General features: G+C 44.2%; 1 protein-coding gene across 1 annotated transcript; it reads right to left on the bottom strand.

Moving 5' to 3' along the window:
- Positions 1 to 12,974: 12,974 nt before the first annotated feature.
- LOC120949683 (adipokinetic hormone/corazonin-related peptide-like) lies at positions 12,975 to 14,801 on the bottom strand. Its single transcript, XM_040367118.2, has 3 exons — positions 14,634 to 14,801; positions 14,324 to 14,525; positions 12,975 to 13,529 (listed from the first exon to the last, which is right to left on the bottom strand). The coding sequence occupies exons 1-3, from the start codon at positions 14,645 to 14,647 to the stop codon at positions 13,404 to 13,406; spliced, it is 342 nt and encodes a 113-aa protein (XP_040223052.1). The 5' UTR covers positions 14,648 to 14,801; the 3' UTR covers positions 12,975 to 13,403.
- Positions 14,802 to 20,603: the final 5,802 nt, after the last annotated feature.

The raw sequence follows: 20,603 nt of genomic DNA, 5'->3' as shown, positions 1-20,603 counted from the left end.
ACGACGTCACGGGGCGACGGCACCCATCGTCGGGCTCGCAGCCGTTGGTAGAGCCGACTGTGCGGTGAAAAATTGTTTCGCCAAAAGATTTATCGTTTCGCTTTGGTACGTGTGTCTGTGCGTGGTAATGTGTACGTGTACGTGTGTGTGTGTGAGTGTTTTTCCCCAATGCTCCCCCGATGCCTTGCGTTTTGACGGCACCAGCACGCTAGGTTAAGTAAAAGTGTGCAAAAGGACCAGCCTTCCCTTTGCACGGCACAGCACCAGTACGACGAAAGAAATCAAATCAAATTTGCTACAAAATGGAACATTGTTTTATGTGTGTTTGTGTGTGTGTGTGTGTGTGTGTGTGTGTGTGTGTGTGTGTGTGTGTGTGTGTGTGTGTGTATATGTGTGTATGACCCTCGAGCCTTCCGATCTGCGAGGGTGGCGGAACGGACCCGAAAGTATGAAAGAAATGGATGAAGATGCGCAAGATAAATCATAGCCAGGATTGAAATCTATACGAGAGTTTATTTGCCCGCAATGATTTGTTTTGCTCATTGTTTTTGACCTTTTTTTTTGTTTGTTTACAGTACAGTTGTATGATGTTTCATAATTGAAACAAAAAATAATATTGTTTGCAATTTTGTTGCAATGTTTCAAGATCAACCAACGCGTATAGTTATAAATTTGGTAGAACGAATAGTCAGAAGTAATAGTCAGTTTGTCCTTCCCTAGCAATCAGCTTTAAAATGCCGATCGATTTCAAGCTCCCCAAAAGGCATAAATTAATCTAGCTCACGCCAATAAAAAAGCATTTATTTTTATTTCATAAACGATTAAAGAAGAGGGAGTTAAAAATAACACAACACAACAACCAATCGATGTCAAAACCATGGTCAAAACATTGATTTTAAGCTACATTTGATTTCAAGCTTTTCCGTGCCGTCTGGTTGATTAAATTCCAGCTCCCCACGGTACAATACCGGTAAAAAACAAAACTAAAAGCATTGCCTTTACCGGTCGCAACCGCGGAACGACTAATCCTCGTATCGCTTTGTAAGATTTATGGCACCTGATTGGAGGAACTGTATCGGGGATGCTGTATTCGCAGATTTGGTGTCCTGCTCGACGGTGCTATTCTTTCCTTCTCCCGCCTTCACTATTAGCAATCGGCACACCACACTTGGGCGGGCTAGAGAGCATCCCAAAAATGGACAACAGTCAATAGAATTCGATTAACAATTTCCCTAAGACCTCCGCCCCGGGCGCTCCGATCATCCACCAAGGCCACACTCGGATAGAGAAGCATGCTGAAAGGTTGGCTGATGCTGGTGATGATGATCGAAGTAGACCGAGCGTAAGGCCGAGTTGCCCTGGGCCCGGTTCGTTAGGCGCTAGATTGCCCCGCTGAGCGATCGTACAGCCCTGCTCGGTAGTGGTGCTGCGACTAAAGCATTGTGGCGTGTAAACGATGTGCTATAAATTTAATCATCTTCCTCACACTCTCCTCACACTCGATCCCACTGAGTCGTGGATGGGTGGAAGCTACACTTTCTTTTTGGCGGAGCGTTATGGTGCATTATTCCGACCCCGGACTCTAAAGCTTCTGGTGCGATGATGAACCTGAAATCGAAGAAAAACGCCTGTGGTTCATAAAACAACTCCGCACAAGAGAGCATCGGAGCGAGGCGTGCTATGGCTTCCCTAATAATAAACTATTAAAATGTGCGATTTACATTATGGAACAGTTTCCAACACCCTGTGCGTGTGTGCTATGGTTGGGCCACCCTGATACGCCCGAAAGCCACGGGCTGCTATAAACCCCAGAGCGCTCTGATCCGCTCCTCCATGCGTAGAAGGATGTTGAGGCTGGCATTCCGGCACGCTGACTCCGGTGAGTCCTGAGTGTCATAAATAGCTCAACCTAACACCCCATGCCCGTCCTCTCTCTCTCTCCCGCAAGGGCAACGCAAGAGCAACAGTTCCATAGCCCGTAGACGAAGACGAATGATGACGATGGCTTTATGTTAATTTATTGATGCGATATAGGAAATATTAATTGAAATAGAATTGTCCCTTTTCGGTCGTCCTGCGCCCTCCTGAGCCTGACGTGCTGGGGCCAGACGATTAAAAGTTTTATGGCGATAGATTTATGGCGGCTGGTGCTGGGTGAGCCTGGAGGAACGCGCCCCGAGCAGATAGCACCTTTTGGGCCGTGCTGATAGCGGGATGGAATAGGAATCTTTGCTCGACGAAATGGGTCTGCATCGATCATGCACCTTGTTTTGGATCGCACTGTGGACGAGTGAAGCAGTGTCGATCGGGCAAGATGCATTTTGGATTTATTTTAATATAATTTATGCTCAATTTTACCATATGTAGGGTTTATCCTTCCAGAGAAAATGACATTTTTATCTCATTTAAATTTAATCAAAAACTATATATTTTTTTAAATTTAAAGATAATATCCCATTGTGCACGATAGACAGCATGGAGTTTTGCTCGTTGGTGGTCTAGACATGAGAAAGATCATCTACAGCTTATAAGATCGCACGCCCGACCCACCATCAATCCCCGATTGGTGGAAAGCTTTTATAGGTAAGCTTATATTGCCGCTTGTTAAGGAAATTAAACAGCCCCATTTGGGGTAAGGTGAATGGTGCAAATCGTAAACAGTATAATCTTATAACCGCGTTTTTGTGCTTGCAGAATGGGACTGTTTTCCTAATTGCGTGTAGAACGATCGATACGTAATCTGATTTGTAGAGCAGCAAGCGTCACAAATGCTTCAAAGCAATCAAATCAAACAAAACAGGGGGATGAAATCTTAGCAAGTAAGTTTTATCAATAGCACACCCTGCAAAAGTATTAATGCAGTCAAACAAACTTAATTATAAGGTTAAGGGAAATACTCTACCAACGAGCAAATCAAATCTCGCGCTAAACAAACACGCTTAGTGCCATTCGCTAGGGCAGACCGTAGCAGTGACACTAGCCCGGCATTCACATTCAATTCCAATTGATGATGTACCTTTTTTGTACCCCTTTCCATTTCACGGCGCAAACGATGGCTACAAATCAATGCCACACATAGTTTAGATTGTATGAGCGGCTGTACACCGGCTGCCCTGTAAAAAACGCACGCACTTCTAAACGCCAACCAGCCAGCTAACGCCCGATCGCAGCGGAAACCGTTTAGCAAAATTGGCCGAAACAAAACCTTAGCCGCACTTCATCGAGATCAATTAATTTTCGATTATAAATTCAATTTATTGAGTAGTGCTGCTGCTGCTGATGCTGCTGCCAGTGGCCCCCGTTTTGCTGCTAATTCAATCAACAGCAGGCACCGCACCGGAACCTCGGGATAGTGGTGCGTTTTTACTCCCGGTGCGCCCGTAGCTGCAAAATTCATCCACACCAGGCACAAGGCTTTTATTTTAATGGAATATTAGCACTGTCATCGGGCAGGGCCCGTGACCCGATGGCTTAATTTGTGGATGTGATTTATGTTTATGAAACCGTTCACTATTTATCACAATTTTCGACGCTTTTATGTGAACGATATCGTGTTTTTTTGCTTCTTTTCTTCTTCTGTTGCTACAATTGCTACTCCCCGTTGCCTCTCCCTCTTCGGTGAGTGTCGATGCGGCCGGAAACGTTACGATTTGTGAAGTAATGCACACACACCCTTTCGGGGCGATCGCTTTCACAAGAGGGTGACGATGGTGCGGCCATTTCTGTGCGCGTTCGAAGTAAATTCGAGTAGTTTGCTCGTTGGGAGTTTCATAGTTTTGGGCAAGGGGGACCCTCTGTTCACGCGATACACGGGCATCATGTAATCTAATTTTTGTACACGAATTAAGTGCCATCTCATGCTGGGACGGTTGTAGAGAGGGAGGATGTACGGTTCGGTTCGGGGGGTGTAGTAGTCGAACAGCAAACACGGGTACGGGGGGGAGGGGGAGGCGTCTCACATCGGGCGAATCAGATGTTAATGGGATGGACGATGACAAAAATAAAAGAAGGAACGAAAAGTCAATTTTATGAGATGCATTTTTAAGTTGATTATCGTTTGATTTTTGGTTTTAAAATGATTTTCAAAACGAGTGTTGGATGGCGTTTAATTAAGTTTCTACTTGGCAGGGACGCTGTCAGGGGTTGTTATGGGTAGTGATTGTGTAAAGTTGTTCGTATTTTTTCGATAATATACTTGTATTATCTCAATCATGTTTTACATGTTCTAGATGTTCTTTTAATTTTTAACATTTCATTTTTAATATTTGTATGAGCAACATTTTTTCGATAAATTTTATGATTTTTCAAAATAATTTCTGTATTTTATGTATTTTTTAAATCAATGGATAATTCTTGGTACTTTCAACTTTTACAAGACCTCAAATGCGTGCAAGCTAAGGTGTAAAAATCAGTCTAAATACAGCATTTTGAAAAGCACAGTAACAATTAAAAGTAATTCCAATCATAAAATTTCGAAATATTTACAGAAACTATAAGAGCACGATATACACCCACACACACAAACCCCGATTCTAAGATTGATGCTGGCACGCTTCCAAAACAAAACACGGTGTTAATGAGGCGTAAAGTTAAACTTCTACTACCCTGTTGTACTGTCCCGGAACACCACACCTCCTCCCGACGGCAATGCCAATCGGGCCTTTGGCATCAAAAGGGCAAACAATATTCATAACTCATCACACCATTGCTGATGAACCAGTATCGGGGCAGCTTCCAGGCAGCAGCAGCAGCAGCAGCATCAAACCCTTGGCTGTGTTCCCCCATTGATGCTCTCCCCCCCCCCCCCTTTCGACGACACGGGACATGGATGATTTGCTGCGCGATGTTGTCAAGAAAATGTCAAACAAATCACATTAAATCAAGTCTCGTAAAAATGGGGAAACGTTTAGCAGGGATGCAGCTGGCCAGCTGCCCGACGACGTCCCGAGACTGCCCAAGTACCTAATAAAATGGCTCAATTGGTTTCCGGGTGGGGAAACGAGTGCTGTACCGCTGGGATGGATAATTTTGAATTTTTATTTCGTGCGATAGTTTAGGGATGTAAAAGTTGCGCTTTCTTGCAACGGGAATGCTTGTCAAAGCTTTGTGCGGAAGAAAGTTATGGAAAAATATAATCATTTTTATGAACAAAAATGCGAGACATTGTGAAATACTACAACATAGTTATAACATTTATAATAGCTTTTAACTAAATGTTAATAAATCACTTCTCTCCTTTCTTTCATTTCCTTCTCCACACACTCCTACGATATGAACTCTCCTCCTTCTTTTTTCCATTACTAACTAAACCGCCCTCTCATTTGCCCCTTGTCCGCCCACTAACATTCACATGAAAAGCAACGCATCGAGTTAATGATGCAACTGAGCACTTCAATCGATCGGTGTTTCCCTTACCGTATGCCGCAGCTTGAGCGGTTCCCTTCACATAGCAGCACGGTAAACGGAGAACCAGAACGAACCGGGATCGCGAGAACACTCTCGCTGGTGTGTGGGTTTGAATTGATGATGTCTGCAGCTTCCAGTTTGATGAACGCCATTGCGCTCTCGCCGCGGAAAGCGAATCATTGGACCGGAATGAATAGCGCAAACGGCGCACGGCTAAACAAACGAAGCATACGACGTGGGGTTTCGCGTTTAATAAGTTCTTACATTTAACAATAAAAGGCATTCAAAGCTGTGAATATTGTTTTAGCATGAAATAATTCTGCTTTCAAATTCGAAATATAAATCAAAAACGAATTTTGGGCATTAAAATTCATATTTCAAAAGCGATCAAAACATGGCTAAATGCATCAAAGGTCTGTGCTTCGTCGTGCTTCCCAGACAGCATGAGCAATAAAGGGACGTTTTCAATAAAACATAAACATAACGAAATGGTTGTATTTTGTTGTAATGTTCATAAACGTTTGTGTACTTTTTAGCCTGTATCTTTCTCTGTCTTTCTCTCGACTCCATCGGCGTACTGCCGTTGCAGCCAAAACCAAGAAGGCGCAGAGTTTTCTCATCACCTCTTCCTAGAAGCATGTCAATTCTTTTCCCGCATTCTTTTACCATATCTCTTTACCTTTGCTCCACACACACAAACACGCAAACACTCCAAACACACGCCCGGTTCTGGAGGTGGCTGTCAGTAATCATTTCTCGTGTATTATTTATTGCCCCATCGTTAGTCATTCAAGAGGTATGTATTTTTCATTAAAACGAGTGTGTTACATAAAAACCAAATATTGTGCACATTGGGGTTGGGGATGCAGGAGTTGTGGAAGGAGCGCCTTTCATCGCTGAACAAACGTGTACGAAGGATCGATTTCTTGAGCGCAGAGTTCTCTCTCCCGTCTGCTGCATTCTGTTGCTTAGCAACTTGAACCCATTGAAGGGGGATGTTCTAGGGGAATATCACTCCCTGCAGGAGTTATATGGCAAGTTGAGAAAAATAAAATGAAAATACCATTTCTTGCATCAGCCTTGAGAGCTTTGCCCAGGAAACACTCCACGATGGGTGTAGCGATGCTGGACCCAGAGGGGAGGGAAACAAAATACAACCACATCACCAAAACGTGCCTCTTTTATTTTGCTTTTAATGTTTACTTTTCCATGTTTTCAGTGAGATTTTGAGGCTTGGTTAGACTCTCTCGCTCTCTCTCTCGGGCTCGCTTGATGAACTTAATGACGCTGTAAACGCGTAAATTTCAATTACCCTTACGTCCCCATTCTTCACGGTTACATGGTTTAATAAACTCGGGGCAGTGTGTGTACCAAGCAGCGCCCCAAAAGCTTCCCTCTCACGAAGCTGTTTAAGCTTAACATATGTACCGGCACGGGCACGCTCGTTGTGACATGATCGACATCGTGTACCGTGATCGTAAAATGTTTAACGCCCCCAAGGTTTGTGCAGACTACACCACCATTCCTCTGAGATGTTGGGCCTGGGAACGATGTGCAGAAGGACAGCCGTTTTTACACCCCTTGAAGGAAAAGGGGAGTAAAGCTTTGCTCCATGTTCTAAGGTACGGTGTTGTGGTACCGCATTTAAAGCGCTCTAAATAGATTCCGTTTTATTGCGTTATAATTGCTTTATGTTTACTCAAACGCGAGGAGCTATAAAAAGGGTTTATTGTTGCTCGTTACCACACCAAAGCATTACAATTCCAATTGAATGTAAGGTATGATCATACCTGATCGATGAAGAAGGTACAGAAATAAATAAGAAAATCAATGAAAAAGTCATTTCATTCTATGGAATGATCGAGGCTTTCCATACGATTTAATCTCTTTAATAATTATTAATTACAAATAATCTTTTGTCAATCATTATTAGGCGAGAAGAAAGAGCAAATGTGACGTGTGATGTACAATTAATTAAAAAAAACCCTAACCCTCCACCCATCATTAATCGGTACAGAAATGATCCTAGTGACGGCTGTCCGGCTGTTGTTTCCCTTTGTCACCAAAGGGCTCGATCAGGTGGTTGGAAAAGGCAAAGGGAATAAGTATGAAGGAAACAAGCTGCAGGAGAGAGAAAAAGCGCACACCGGACAAGTGGCAACAATGGCAAGCGGCCCGAAAGTCAATCAAAAAGGTTCCAACAGACCGGATTATTATGATTTCCTAGCATCCACCTTCCGTCGATCGTTGCCCAAACGCTGTGACTTTTGGCAGGGAACAAAAGAGGACAGACGCACCAGACGGAAAGGAGCCACAGGAAGAAGGAAAAAAGAACAAACCACGTCATTTAACCATCGAAACACACACACACACACATCCATGCTTAAAATGAATCCTGATCATCCGGATTTAGGACCTTCCAATGGATTTCGGTTCCGGTTTCGGTTGTCCTTCTGTCCAGTTCCGTCGTGATTTTTTTTCGAGCATTCGGCTGTTTGGCTATCGATTTCTCCGCTGTTGGTTCTGTTAATTGAACAAGCACTGCTCGGCAAAAGGAAATTAGCACAACAATAACATCCCTAATCTTCTTCGCCTTTCGGGCCCGGGTGTAGGGCCGGGTGTGTGTGTGTGCCTTGACGCGGGCACAAACAACGAACGCAGCAACGGGATGATGTTGGGCTATTTTGACTTCTTGTTCCGGATCCAAAACATGAACCGGTAGAGATTGCTGGTCGTGTACACAGTACGATATCATGGCGGGGTGAGTGCTTGGTGCGTATTAATCCCGTACCTTGTGCCATTGTTGATTCTGGCCGCTGTCCACGCTGTGGCGGGAAATGGTTTCGGAAATACCGAAAGTTTTTGTCACTTTTGTGCATTATCGTATTCGCTTCTCGTTCTGCTGCTGTTGCTGGCGGTTCATCCGTTGTCTATGTTTTCTCCTTTTGCCAATGCCTTTTTACGCATAGGCATCATTGACAACCGGAAGGAATTAGTTCCGGCATGTGTGTGTGTGTGTTTTTGAATCTTTTTTGCATGTTTGATTAATTTTTATTTTATTTTTACTTTTCTTTGTTGATTGTGGTGGTGCTTAGGATGCTGTGTGGTAAATTTAAAAACTATTCCTATAAATGAAAGAATCATTACAAATGCTTACACTACGTTAAATCTTCGCCTAGACTGCGGACTAGATTTAGTTCCAAAACTATGCCATCCAACCGCTTCAATAAACAGCTAATGGGCAGATTTTAGAAACCTTTGAAGTCTCTTTCTTCGTGCTTTCTTTCGTCCAAAAACACACACAGGAAAGGGAATATTCTCTTCCCTCAATTGATATTCGATTCCATCTTTCGTCAGATAATAATTTCCAACAGATTTATACAATCATCACAAACCATTTTCAATCATCATTCCTCCGAGCGGAATACACGTTCCAAAGGTTCAGAAGGAAAAATTGTATCACTCTGTCAGCGAAAGCAGAAACAAATCCAGCTGAAAAAGCAAACCAACGCCGTTTGCTTGCCAGTATCGGTTGCCTATTGGCAACGAAAATCGATTCAACAGATGGGACCTGTTTCCGTTTGCCCCAGGATGTGTACGTACGGTTAGCATTCCGTGTTGAACTTCCTATACTGCCTTAGCTTTGGTCCTGCTTTGTTGCCAGTTGTTAAAACTCTCATCGAAGTGCCGAAGAGCAGGCTCATTAAATCTGTCCAGCAGGTCGCGCAGAAACAGAAGTGAAAAACATAACACAACCCAACGGCAATGTCGCGCTCCTCGTCGTTGCTATCTCGAGCTATATCTCCGCTCGCAGCGCATCCTCGATTGCAGTGGGATCCCGCCTTACGACGGGATTATGGGCCTCCGCCTTCGCCGCCAGTGTCCCACCGCCGGTGTTGACAATATTTACGATTTATTTACACACTACCGTTTGTTACGGGAAAGAAGGAACGAGAAACAATGTGACCGTTTCGGTCAGATGAAGAAACCGTAGCTTCTGCTTACGGCTTTCTGCCTTCAGCCTCGGTCCACCCTATTTGCCTGATGAGCGATGCAGCGCAGCGGGATTGATCGCAACCCGATCGCCCGTAAAAAAACAAACCTCCGAAAAATCCATTTTAAAAGTGGATTTCCCGTCGACGTGTCGGAACGCGGCCGTGTGATGATAATTTTAACTGCTCTAATGATGATAAATATCATTATTATTTCGGATAATGAAGTTTGCCACCGGGAGTTTTTATGTTGGCGTTTCCGGACTGCCGGCTGGGACAGATTAGGGACAAAACCGAAGGGGGAACATAATCAAATGTGCCACACACGCACGCACACGCACCACCAAACATGGAATCGAACATTGAAGCGACCGATCGAGAATAGCACATCGTAAATAATCATTTAAAATGGATGTGCTCGGTGGGGCAATTCCTTTTGCCACGCGGGTTTTGTTTCTGCATCGAGAACGATGATGGACTTTCCCGATTGTTTGTGTGTGTGTGTGTGCGCTTCTATTTTCCCTCCCAAATAGTAAACAGCTACCGTTTCAGTTTCAGTTGTAACCCTTTCCATCGTTAAATCAGGAAGGGGTTAAGATGATTGGATTTGATTCACGAGGGCGGAATCGTTTCTAGCGCGGTTTGGTGCGTAACAAGGGCTGGCATCGGCGCGGGACCTCCAGGCTTACGGGTAAATCTTGAACGGTGTCAGTTTATGCCGTGCTGCGGCCTACAAGATACGACCCACGGAAGGAGGGAAGGTCAGCCGATGATGATGGTGAAAGGAGAAAATATTAGGTTTACTTTTAATAGAGGATGAGCATAAATAAGTAGCCTGTAATGATGGGATGTGTTGTTTTTTTTCTGGTGGTGATTTTGGGGGTTTGACACAAAAAAAAACCCGATCAAAATTCAACACCTTTAGAGTTTGCTCTTCGGTGAATAATGGTAAAATTGACACCACGGAAATGTTGGGTGAATTATGTGGCAAGATTCAATTAAGTATTACAATATTGGAGCATTCATCAACGGCGTGTTGCTCCTTGCTTAGAGCAAAGGAAGTGCTGTAGTAATCTAAAAGTATTCTTTTCTTTACTAAACTTTGAAATAATCATTTTAGATTTAAATTTGCATCTATTACATGAAACGTCATATCCTAAGTACAGTCTTTCCCCGAGTTACGCGACACTCGTGTTAGGGGGTTTCGAGTTACGCGATTTTTTATTTTTGACAGTTCTGATGTCAAATCAGTACAATTTTGTCCATCAATTGTCAAATGAAAAATAATTTGCAATTTTTTCAAAAGTTTAAAAATCACTAAAACACAGAAACAACCGATTTGTCTACACCAACTGCATCAAATACGTTATAAATTACATAAATGAACTAAATTCAATCAAAAATCATTATTAATCTTGTATATTTTGGCTGTAAACCGTGATATTCGACTAACGCGAAAATCCGAGTTACGCGAATGTCTCCGGAACGCATTATTCGCGTAACTCGGGGAAAGACTGTAATGCATTAACATTGGAATTTAAATTTGTATCTCACTCTCTACTTTAATGCCTTAGTATCACTTAGGGATGGATCTACTTTAACGTTTGTTCAATGTTAACACTTTGTGATATTGCATCTGAATAATGCAATTTTTCGATAACCCTAGTAGCATTTTGCCCTTAATGTATATAAAAAGTTGGCCGGTCTCGTAGTACAGTCGTCAACCTGTACGACTTAATAACATGCCCGTCATGGGTTTAAGCCCCAAATAGACCGTGCCGCCATACGTAGGACTGACTATCCTGCTATGGGGGGAATCAATAAGTCACTGAAAGCCCAACTCCACAAGAAAGTGGTACGGAGGCAGGCCTTGACCGACAACGGTTGTTGAGCCAAAAGAAGAAGAAGAAGTCTATAAAAAGTAAATTCGAGGAAATAGTCGCTTAATGCACTTATGAAAATACATGCTTTAGCCCCGATGAATGATGCTGAATTTTCCCCCAAAGAATGAGATATAAGCTTGTCTCGGCTACTTCACACACTTAATTATTTGTATTACGTTCATTCATGCACCATTCGAATTAAAACGGGCAACCTTTCACAATAGCAACTGAGTCAGCCATCAAACAACGATCTTCACACAAGCACGCGGAAAGGAAATTCCAATAACTTCACAATCATGTTCATTAGTTTTCAATTTCAATATCAACACCACGATGAATTCACTCATGCCGCTCGATTCGTCCGTGCCTCAAGTGTGTTTTGCCACGATGGCGAAGCGGACCATCTTTTGGGGCGTTTTAGTGGCATAGTTGCCGGTAAGCCGACAAAAACAACAATAGCGCGTTCCAGTCGATCGTCAAAGTCGATCGTGAGTCGTCCGTTTTTTCCCTCCCTTCCTTCCCGGATCTGACTACCGGGTAGTAATGAGTGTGCGGCATCCATTCATTTTTCCTCCCACTTTCAGCACTTGCTGTGAGTGGATGAGGTTTAATTGATCCTTTGATGTTAGTCTGCAGTTGCGAAGAAAAAACCGATCGGCCACAAACAAAATTGGTGTGATGGAGTCGTATGGTTTCTTTAGTAGTAGTGGCCTCTGTTGGGCTGTCGTTCGTTCACAAGCAGTGGATGGGAAATCATTAGGCAAACATAAGTGCTAGAGGTGTGTGAGCGCGAGTGTGAAGTGGTACATTCTTGGACTCTTGGCCCTTCCCTATTGCGTTATTATTTTTTTTTGTTTTGTTCACCATCACTGTCATGCACTGTTTGAAGTTAATCGTTCAAGTAGACAGTCCCGACATTCAACCGTCCCGGGGCAGGAAAAATGCTTCTCACCGCTGCTCAAGCTTCTTCTCGTGGTGGCGTGCGGTAGCATTTGGAAGACGATAATATGACGCTCATTAATAATCATCACGCAAACACCGTGGCCATGTTGCGCGCCGACTCTGGTTTACAATTATTACTGGGCCCTGTGTGTGTGTGTGTGTGTGTGTGTGTGTGTGTTTGTGTGTATGAGAGCTTGCGTGTCTATCCACCCATTGGTTGGGCGTTTCGCGCCTCTTTTTAAATATATTGCCCAGCACGAATTCAATTGCTTAGTTCTTCTAAACGAACCCCTAAAAGTTGTGAACAAATAGTTTTGATAATGAAGATTAAATTATCATAAAAATGTCGGAAAGACACTCTTGCTCCCTTTGCCCACGAACAGTAATAGCCAAATGAACTCATCATCGACGAATGATCATCAAAACGGGCGGCCAAATGTGCTCCACACCCCTTCGCGAGCCGCGGCTTGCTTTCTTACTCCGCCGAGTGGAACAGAAAAGAAAATATTATTCTGACAGAAATTAATTTTCAATTCACCCATTCTGGCCGGGCAGGGCAATGGTTCCCGCACGTCATTGCTTTCTTTCAAACTCAGGCTCAGAAGCAAAAGCACGAGCAACCGAAAAGGGAACCAAAAATCAAACAGAATTCCTTTGGTAATCACCAAATCGCAGTAGAAAGAAAAAGAGAAAGAGCTGACGTGAGAAGGTGACATGTTCGGTGGAAGCTTCCTGAAACACTACTACTGAGTTCGTTGGTTGGAGCACACACGGATAGGATTTTTATTATTATGACTGTATTTTTATTTAATTTTTTTGTCATTATTTTTTTGTATGTTTTTTTTTCTTCTTTGCTTGCGCGATGCAATATGTTATGCTACACTATGCGCAATGGGACATGTTCATTTTGTTTAGAAGGTTTACGATGCAATCATTACTGGATACATTAAAACAAGTGTGTGTTTGTGTGGATTTCAATGTAAAGGCAGGTTTCCAGAAGTATTAAGGAAATGGAACATTATTCGAGTGGGATTTAAATAAAAGGATTTTTTCTCTCTGTAGTTTGTAATTGAAGCGAATTCGGTCAGCGTATGTCCCATTGCAAACGGTCTCAGATACTACCAGCACTGTTTAAGTCTACAGTGCTGTTTTTCTTCTTTCCATCAAACGGAGATGCAGGTTAGATATGGTTGTTGGAAAACATTGGCAAGTTGTTCCCGCTGTTGCTCTCCATCGATGACTCATCCGTTTGCAGTGATTTAAGCAGGGAGCGTGTTTCGCACAGCGTTAGGTGTTGAATATTTTTCTGTAACGAGTGTGTAGTTTTAGTTGACAAAAAGTTATGTATTTTAGTATGGAAATGGTAAATAATTCAACTGTTTAGATGTGTGTACATCATATTAAAAATATTTACTCTGTATTCTTGTAATTTAATAGACAATTAATTTAACTTCGTTCTGTTCAAAAAGGTGAACATTTCAGCGCAAATGGGACCGCTGTTTTCATCGAGTTCACAAATCCTCGATGAAAATATCCCAATCCACAAAATATCCCTTCGACCGCGCGGTACATTTAGCTAAGACATAAACCATGCGTAAAGCGCTCTCTGGTGTAAGCTTATGGAAGCAAGACACGTGAAACAGTGGGATGTTTTTATCAAACGCGGAGGTAAAATATGATTGCGGGTTTTTTTTTTATTGCACGAAAGCTAAATTTTGTGCAAAAATTATAAAACACATTTTACATTTTAAACCTTAATATGACTCAAAAACGTAACAGAGTATTGTTTTAATTTAAACTCTGTAAAAATTGCCTCCGTAATATTCGCTTCCATATGGCATAGTTCTAACTATTTATAAATTAATTTAAAATTATTGCTGACAACATAACATTTATCATGAAACTAAAAAAATGGAAATCGGATATATCATACGTCAATTAGCATTAAAAAATATCTCCTTAGTGTAGTGGTACCGTCTATAAGCTTTCAATTCTCACATAAAAAAAAATCCACATTAATCATTTTCTAACTAATCAATGAGCTCACAAAAATCTAAAACTAAACCATACAGCAGTCACTGCGCAACGATTCTCACTCACCGTTACAGCCGCGCACAAGTTGTTCACCGAACGCCAGATGGCAGAGCATTCGGCCACCCCGCTGACCGGCGAGTCCGGCATCGCCCGCTTGCCCGCATTCCAATCGCGGGAAAACGTTACCTGGCCAGCGCTCGGAACCGGAAGCAGCACGGCACACAGCGCGACTAGCAGGAAGAGCTTAGCCGCAAGATGACGGGACGAGCTTTAAGGATGATTTGACACGCAAAAACACACACACACACACACACACACACACCAATTATTATAACAAATGAGATGGAACAAACGTTGGTATGCTCATATATTTCACCTGATTGAATTCATAATGATTGTTGAAATAGTTTCGGAAAACTGACACACGTTCCGGAAGGATACACGATTCGAAAACACCGATCACACTAGCTGCCGTTAGACGAATATGTCCTGGCTACCGTCGGGCGTACGCTTTTATACTAGCTTGCGGTTCGATTGATTCCCCATTCACTGATGGTATTATTTATTTGCTGGCCAATTTCCATCACCACTCCGTTTTCCACCCCGAGATGCTTTATCTCCTCGCTGCAAATGCAAATATCGATCATTCGTTTCACCATCATACGTCACCGGGGAAACCATACCGATACGGAAGATACTGCAAATCGAAATGGGAAAACGAAAACAGCAACAGCAAAAAACCAACACACATTTAACACTCGTAACCATGGGCTAAGCTCATCGTCATCTTTCGCAGTTTCGCAACATCAAACCCGACCCAAGAGCAGATATGGAAATGCTTTTGATTTATTGTGACAGTTTTTCGTTTCGTTCTTGCTTTCTGTTCCCCCTTTCCTTTTACTGGTCAGTGTAATCCCATTGTTTGCCACACTCCGGTTGAGAAGGTGAGAAAAGCGTTTTCAATAACAGGTGGTCGTCAACGCGGGTGGCCGAGTTGCTTAGCCCTTTTCTCGGAAAAGCCCACAGGTAATAGGGATGTAAACAAGTGCTTAAGTAGCTGTGCGGATTTTCCAGCGCGTAGGAAAACACGCTCGGACACAAAATTCAATGCATAAAATTAGCGTGTTTGGTTAGGGAGTGTTCAAAACTTTGAGGAAGCCGATAGGCTGTCTGATGTTTATGATGTAATGATATATTTTTAGCTCCGTGGTAGGGATGCAGGGCTATATTGGAGATGCAATTGAAATGTAATTAATGCAAATTAGATTTTTTTTTATATTAGAAAAGGGATAATTATCAAAACATCATATCTTTTGAAATATTTTTAGATTACTAATATTGAGTACAATATAATTTTATCAGTTTGGTGCATAATGAAATTGATTAACAAAAGCTTCAAGAACCTTCAAGGGTTTCCCAGGGTTTTGTGATGTGCGAGTGTGTTTCCCGATAAGTTTTGGTTGCTTTCCATAGTTTTTTCGTTGGTTCCTACGATTTATTGTGCGTTACCCATAATCGTGATCAACTATCGGGTGTTTGACCGGAGTATGTTCGCGATCCGTGCCATTATTGAGACAGATTCAGGTATAGTTTTTGGACTGGAACTAACAATTATATCATTTCCAGGTCCGGTATAGATTCTGAATCAATTCCAGGACTAATTAGGGTACGTTACCAGTTCCAGAACTATCATGGATTTGAAATCGTGTTGGGTTTAAAATCAGTTTCAAGACAGATATGGGTTCGGGACCACGGCTTGTACCGGTATGTTTTCCAGGACCAATATGGTATAACGATCAATTCCAGCATGTCACGTATGGGTTTAGCGTTACTGCTATGATCGATAAAGGTTCATGATCAGTTTCCGCATAAAAAAGGTAGAAAATTAGATTCAAAGTATGGCTATAGTGTTGTGGACAGACCGCTGCCTCATCCTGAGGGCTCGCCGTTGACAGCAGGGCTGTCATCCGGTGACGTCCTCAGTGAGGATCGCGGCGCGAGCAGGACCAGTCGTCCTCTCCCCGCATTGCGTGTGTGTATGCGTTATTGTGTATTACGTGTTATTGTATAACGATACCAAAGAGTAGAATAAAATATACATATTCTGTTTGTGCCGTACACACCACCGTCTCATGTTTGTTTTGTGCGGACACAACAGTGGCGACGAGGATGGGATGCTCCTCGCGTAGGGGGGGATCCTACAAAGGACCGACGCAGCACGGAGGTCACCATCGCGGTTCCACCATCGCGCAACCGCCATCGCGCAGGATGGGCACGCTCGGTCTTGCGCGAAGCCCCGAAGAGGATCCTCACTCCGCTGCAGCGTATTCCGGCCAAGGCGAGGGGATATTCCGCCTTGGAGCGACGACACACGGCATCACCGCCGCCCGCTGCAGCGTCATCGGACACACACTGGTGCAGTATTGTCGTGCGCGGCATTACGGCCGCCCTTGCTGCACCAGCATCATCGTCGAGCCCGGTGAGCAGGCTGAGGCATATCGGCTGCCCCCTGTCCATCTTCATCGCCGGCGCTCCAGCTGCACAGGTGCGTCTCGACGGCGACACCACTGTCGCCCCTGTGCAGCACCATCACATGTGTCCCGAGTGCACAGTCGTCGTGCGCGGCATCACGGTCGCCCGCTGTGCACTCGCATCGTCATCATCATCACCATCATCCTGCGCGCCCTGCACAGCAGTTCACCGGCAGCGACATCACGGTCGCCCCTGTGCAGCGGTACCGGCTGAGCGGTCCAAGCGCGCGCGGCACCACGGCCGCCCCCTGCTCAGCCGCTCATCGACGCCCCAACGGCAGCAGCATTCGTAGAGCTGCCTCAGCAGCATCATCGGCGTCCGGTGCAACTACGTACGACAGCGGCAGCGTCATCAGCTGCAGTGGCACCGACAACAACAACAACACCACAGAGGCTGCAACGGAACGAGCGAGCGCAGCACATCGGCTGCCCCCTGTTGCAGCCCGCAACGCTCATCTCATTCGAGCGTTTAACGCAGAGGCCGGTCAGCACTCTCCCCTGTTTTACACAGCGCCACTTGAGCCGTACGCTTGCCACGCCGGTTTTAATTACATTAAAACCGCTGCGTCGGCTTAAGCCGTACCGGCCTAATTAAAACGGGGAGATGTTGTGGACAGACCGCTGCCTCATCCTGAGGGCTCGCCGTTGACAGCAGGGCTGTCATCCGGTGACGTCCTCAGTGAGGATCGCGGCGCGAGCAGGACCAGTCGTCCTCTCCCCGCATTGCGTGTGTGTGTGTTGCGCTTATATTATTTATATACGTGTTATTGTAAACGATACCAAAGATAGTGACAATATAATATATTCTGTTTGTGCCGTACACACAGTGTCTCTTGTTTCATTTGTGCGGACACAACATATAGGTTTGCTAAGGTTTTGGCAGTAGTACGGAATAGGTATGAGCTTGTCCACTTATCCCAAGACTGGTATAGACATTGATTTAGGAGCCATTTATTTGGGCGTAACCTTTGAAGTTTAGCATAGAACCTTGAAACAACGTTTCGTAGCCCTTTAATCGGACCAAATGAAATAGTTTATACCAAATTTGGCAACTTTACTCTTTTGAAAACCCCCGCTCATAAGAAATTACACGAAAGAATAATTTTTCGCCTAAAATTTACCATCCAAACTAACTTCTCCAAACGTTTTGAGGTTAATGTATCAGTTGCCACTGATGTAAAGTTTCAAAGGGATATTCTCTAGCAGGATATCTTATACCTTTACCTTTACAATTCTGTCAATATCAAACCGTTAACTATTGAACTCACAATTCGGTAATCCTCAATTCAACAGTATGGCTACTTTCCACTACATTGAAAGATTAATAGCATCTCCAACAGCACTTTTGATAAAGAACAGGCCCAATACGTCTCTCTGCATACTTCTATAGCTAATATAACCCAACATGTATAGTTAATTTCCCTTAAATAGATGTCACTTTAAGCTGTGCATCTCTTAGGCCACCACCTTACACTACTTCTGGATGACTAAATAATACATTCAAAAGCGATGCACCGTCTAGCCGTAGTTTTAGCGAAATACTTCATCCTAGAGGTTCTTCACTCTTCACTTCACTTTACACTTTACTGCATATTGCTGTGAATTTCATAACATTGCTTCTCACTTCAGCCCGAGAACGAATTTCGCAGCACATTACCGCTGCTGCAGCATTCCAACATTCCGCTGGTTGCTGCTTCCCGCCGCATCCTACCTCTCCATAGCCAGCGCACAGTCTCGACCGTGGCCCGTTCTAAATCAAAACAGCCCAGCCATGCCATCCTGCCAGCTGGATCCCAACGTCCGGCAAACCGGTTCCCATGCGCCGATCCGATCGTTGGGATGTGACATCCGTCGCGTCACCGTTTATCCGCGGTAATTGCATCGCGCAAGGTAACAACAACACGACACCGACACCGGAGGACGTACGAAATGCCGCAGCAGCAAGCATAAACACTGTGCGGTTCACCCTTTTCACTTTTCACCCCACGTGTGCGCTTGTGTGTGTGCGTGTGTGCTGGAAGCGGTCCAGGTGATATAATTATCTGGCTGATTGTTTCCAGCGTAGACGGTTCTGCCTGTAATCTCTTCCGCTCGGGCGAGGCGTAAGAATCTCGACCATTCCTCCATCTGCTTCCCTTGGCTGCTGCTCCACTTGGCTTCGAGACCTTGGGATGGCAAATATCCCGCACACGGAGGTCATCTGTTGTTATCGGCGGCGGTGATCGGCCGAAGGTCCTTTCCGTTTCGGTGCCCGCCGTCGTCCGGTGCTATCGGTGAACCAGGCGAAGCCAGAACGCCCTCGGGGGAGGGGTGGTAACCAATTTGATCGCTCATCAGCCCAGCCCGGAGGATCGTAGCACAAGCTTTTTAATTAACAATTCGCCATGCGCCGCACCCGATCGGTGTGTGATCCTTACGATCATCATGGGAGGATGGGCGCATCCGGGGGGGAGAGGCTGGAGCAAAGGTTGGTGGCTTCGTTTCATAAATATTAATGAGTGATCGCGCGCATTGCTGTTGCTGCTGCTGCTGCTGCTGCTGCTGATGCTACATCCTGCGTTGGTTCCGTGCGTGTCAAAACAATCCCGGAGCAGCCATGATTACGCGGCGGCCCTCGTGAGCATGTCATTCGCTCGCATAAATTATGCTCCGTTCGGTCGGTGCCGCGCACAAGCACGCGCACGCTGGGATGAGACCCTTTTCCCGGAAAATGCAGCCGACCAACAAAGGCAACTGCGCTAATGTGATCGTAATTGGTGTCAGGTTGTTGTACTGCTGCTGCCGCTGCTGCTGCTGTTGCTTTTACGTTCTGGCCAATTCTTGCGACGATCTGGGGGATGATTTGAACCTTTGGCGTTGTTTGTTTGTTTACGTCGTGCGGTAAGCTCCATCGTAAGCAGCGTAATGATCGGCTCGGCCGTGTGAAAACTTGCGCAACGCAGATCCTTGATCATGATCTCGATGCCGACTACAGCAGGCAGAGGCAGATGAAGAGTTTGTGTGTGTGCGAGAGAGAGAGAGAGAGGGCCGGAAAGGAAGGAAGCAGGAAAAAAGGAATCCTCGCAATTCTTGAACCGTTGATGGTTAGTTGCAGTTACAATGTTGCAGCAAATAAATCGTGCACACTGGATAAATCGAGCAAGCAGGGAAACAATCGTTCATACTCGAGGAAATCTACCCCGCCGAAAGGGACGGAGCAAGGGAGAAGGAAGATGAGAATGTATGTAATGTTTTTCCTTTAACGTATGATTTCGTCATTGGGCTACGGGGGCTTGGGCTGGTGATCGGTTGCCATTGCAGTAATTTTCACAATTGGTTGCCTTTTTGTTTTGTTTTGCAACTGGTTCCTTCTTGGCGCATGCTTTGGTTGAGTTTTTACCATTCGGAATGGATGAGCCTTGGTAAGCAAACTATTCAAGGCGATTGAGGAGCTCATGTAGAAGAAGGGATGATTGTATTTGTGTTGATTTGTTTGAATTTATCTATCAAAAAAAAAAAAATGAAACTAAAAAAGCCTAGAACATTAAAAAAAATACATCTTATTTTAGTTATTGTTTTGATTGTAGTAATTTACCTCTTCCTTGCAAAATGCATGTAATATCCTTATGTTTGTGTATTATTGCATAAAGTATACACATAATAGCGCTGAAATGAACATGAAATGTATGAACATGAAGTAAAATATATAAGGTACACAAGCACTATGTAATCGTAGAACAGTTAAATAAAAAAGCAAAGCTGTGTGGGTGAGAAGACAAAATATACTATTTATAGCCTAGAAGTCTCTTACAGGGTTTGTAAAGGATTTCAAACTG

The sequence above is a fragment of the Anopheles coluzzii genome, chromosome 2, assembly GCF_943734685.1.
Source record: "Anopheles coluzzii chromosome 2, AcolN3, whole genome shotgun sequence".
In the NCBI taxonomy this organism is placed as follows: Eukaryota; Metazoa; Arthropoda; class Insecta; order Diptera; family Culicidae; genus Anopheles; species Anopheles coluzzii.
This window is presented reverse-complemented; position numbering and strand designations above follow the sequence as displayed.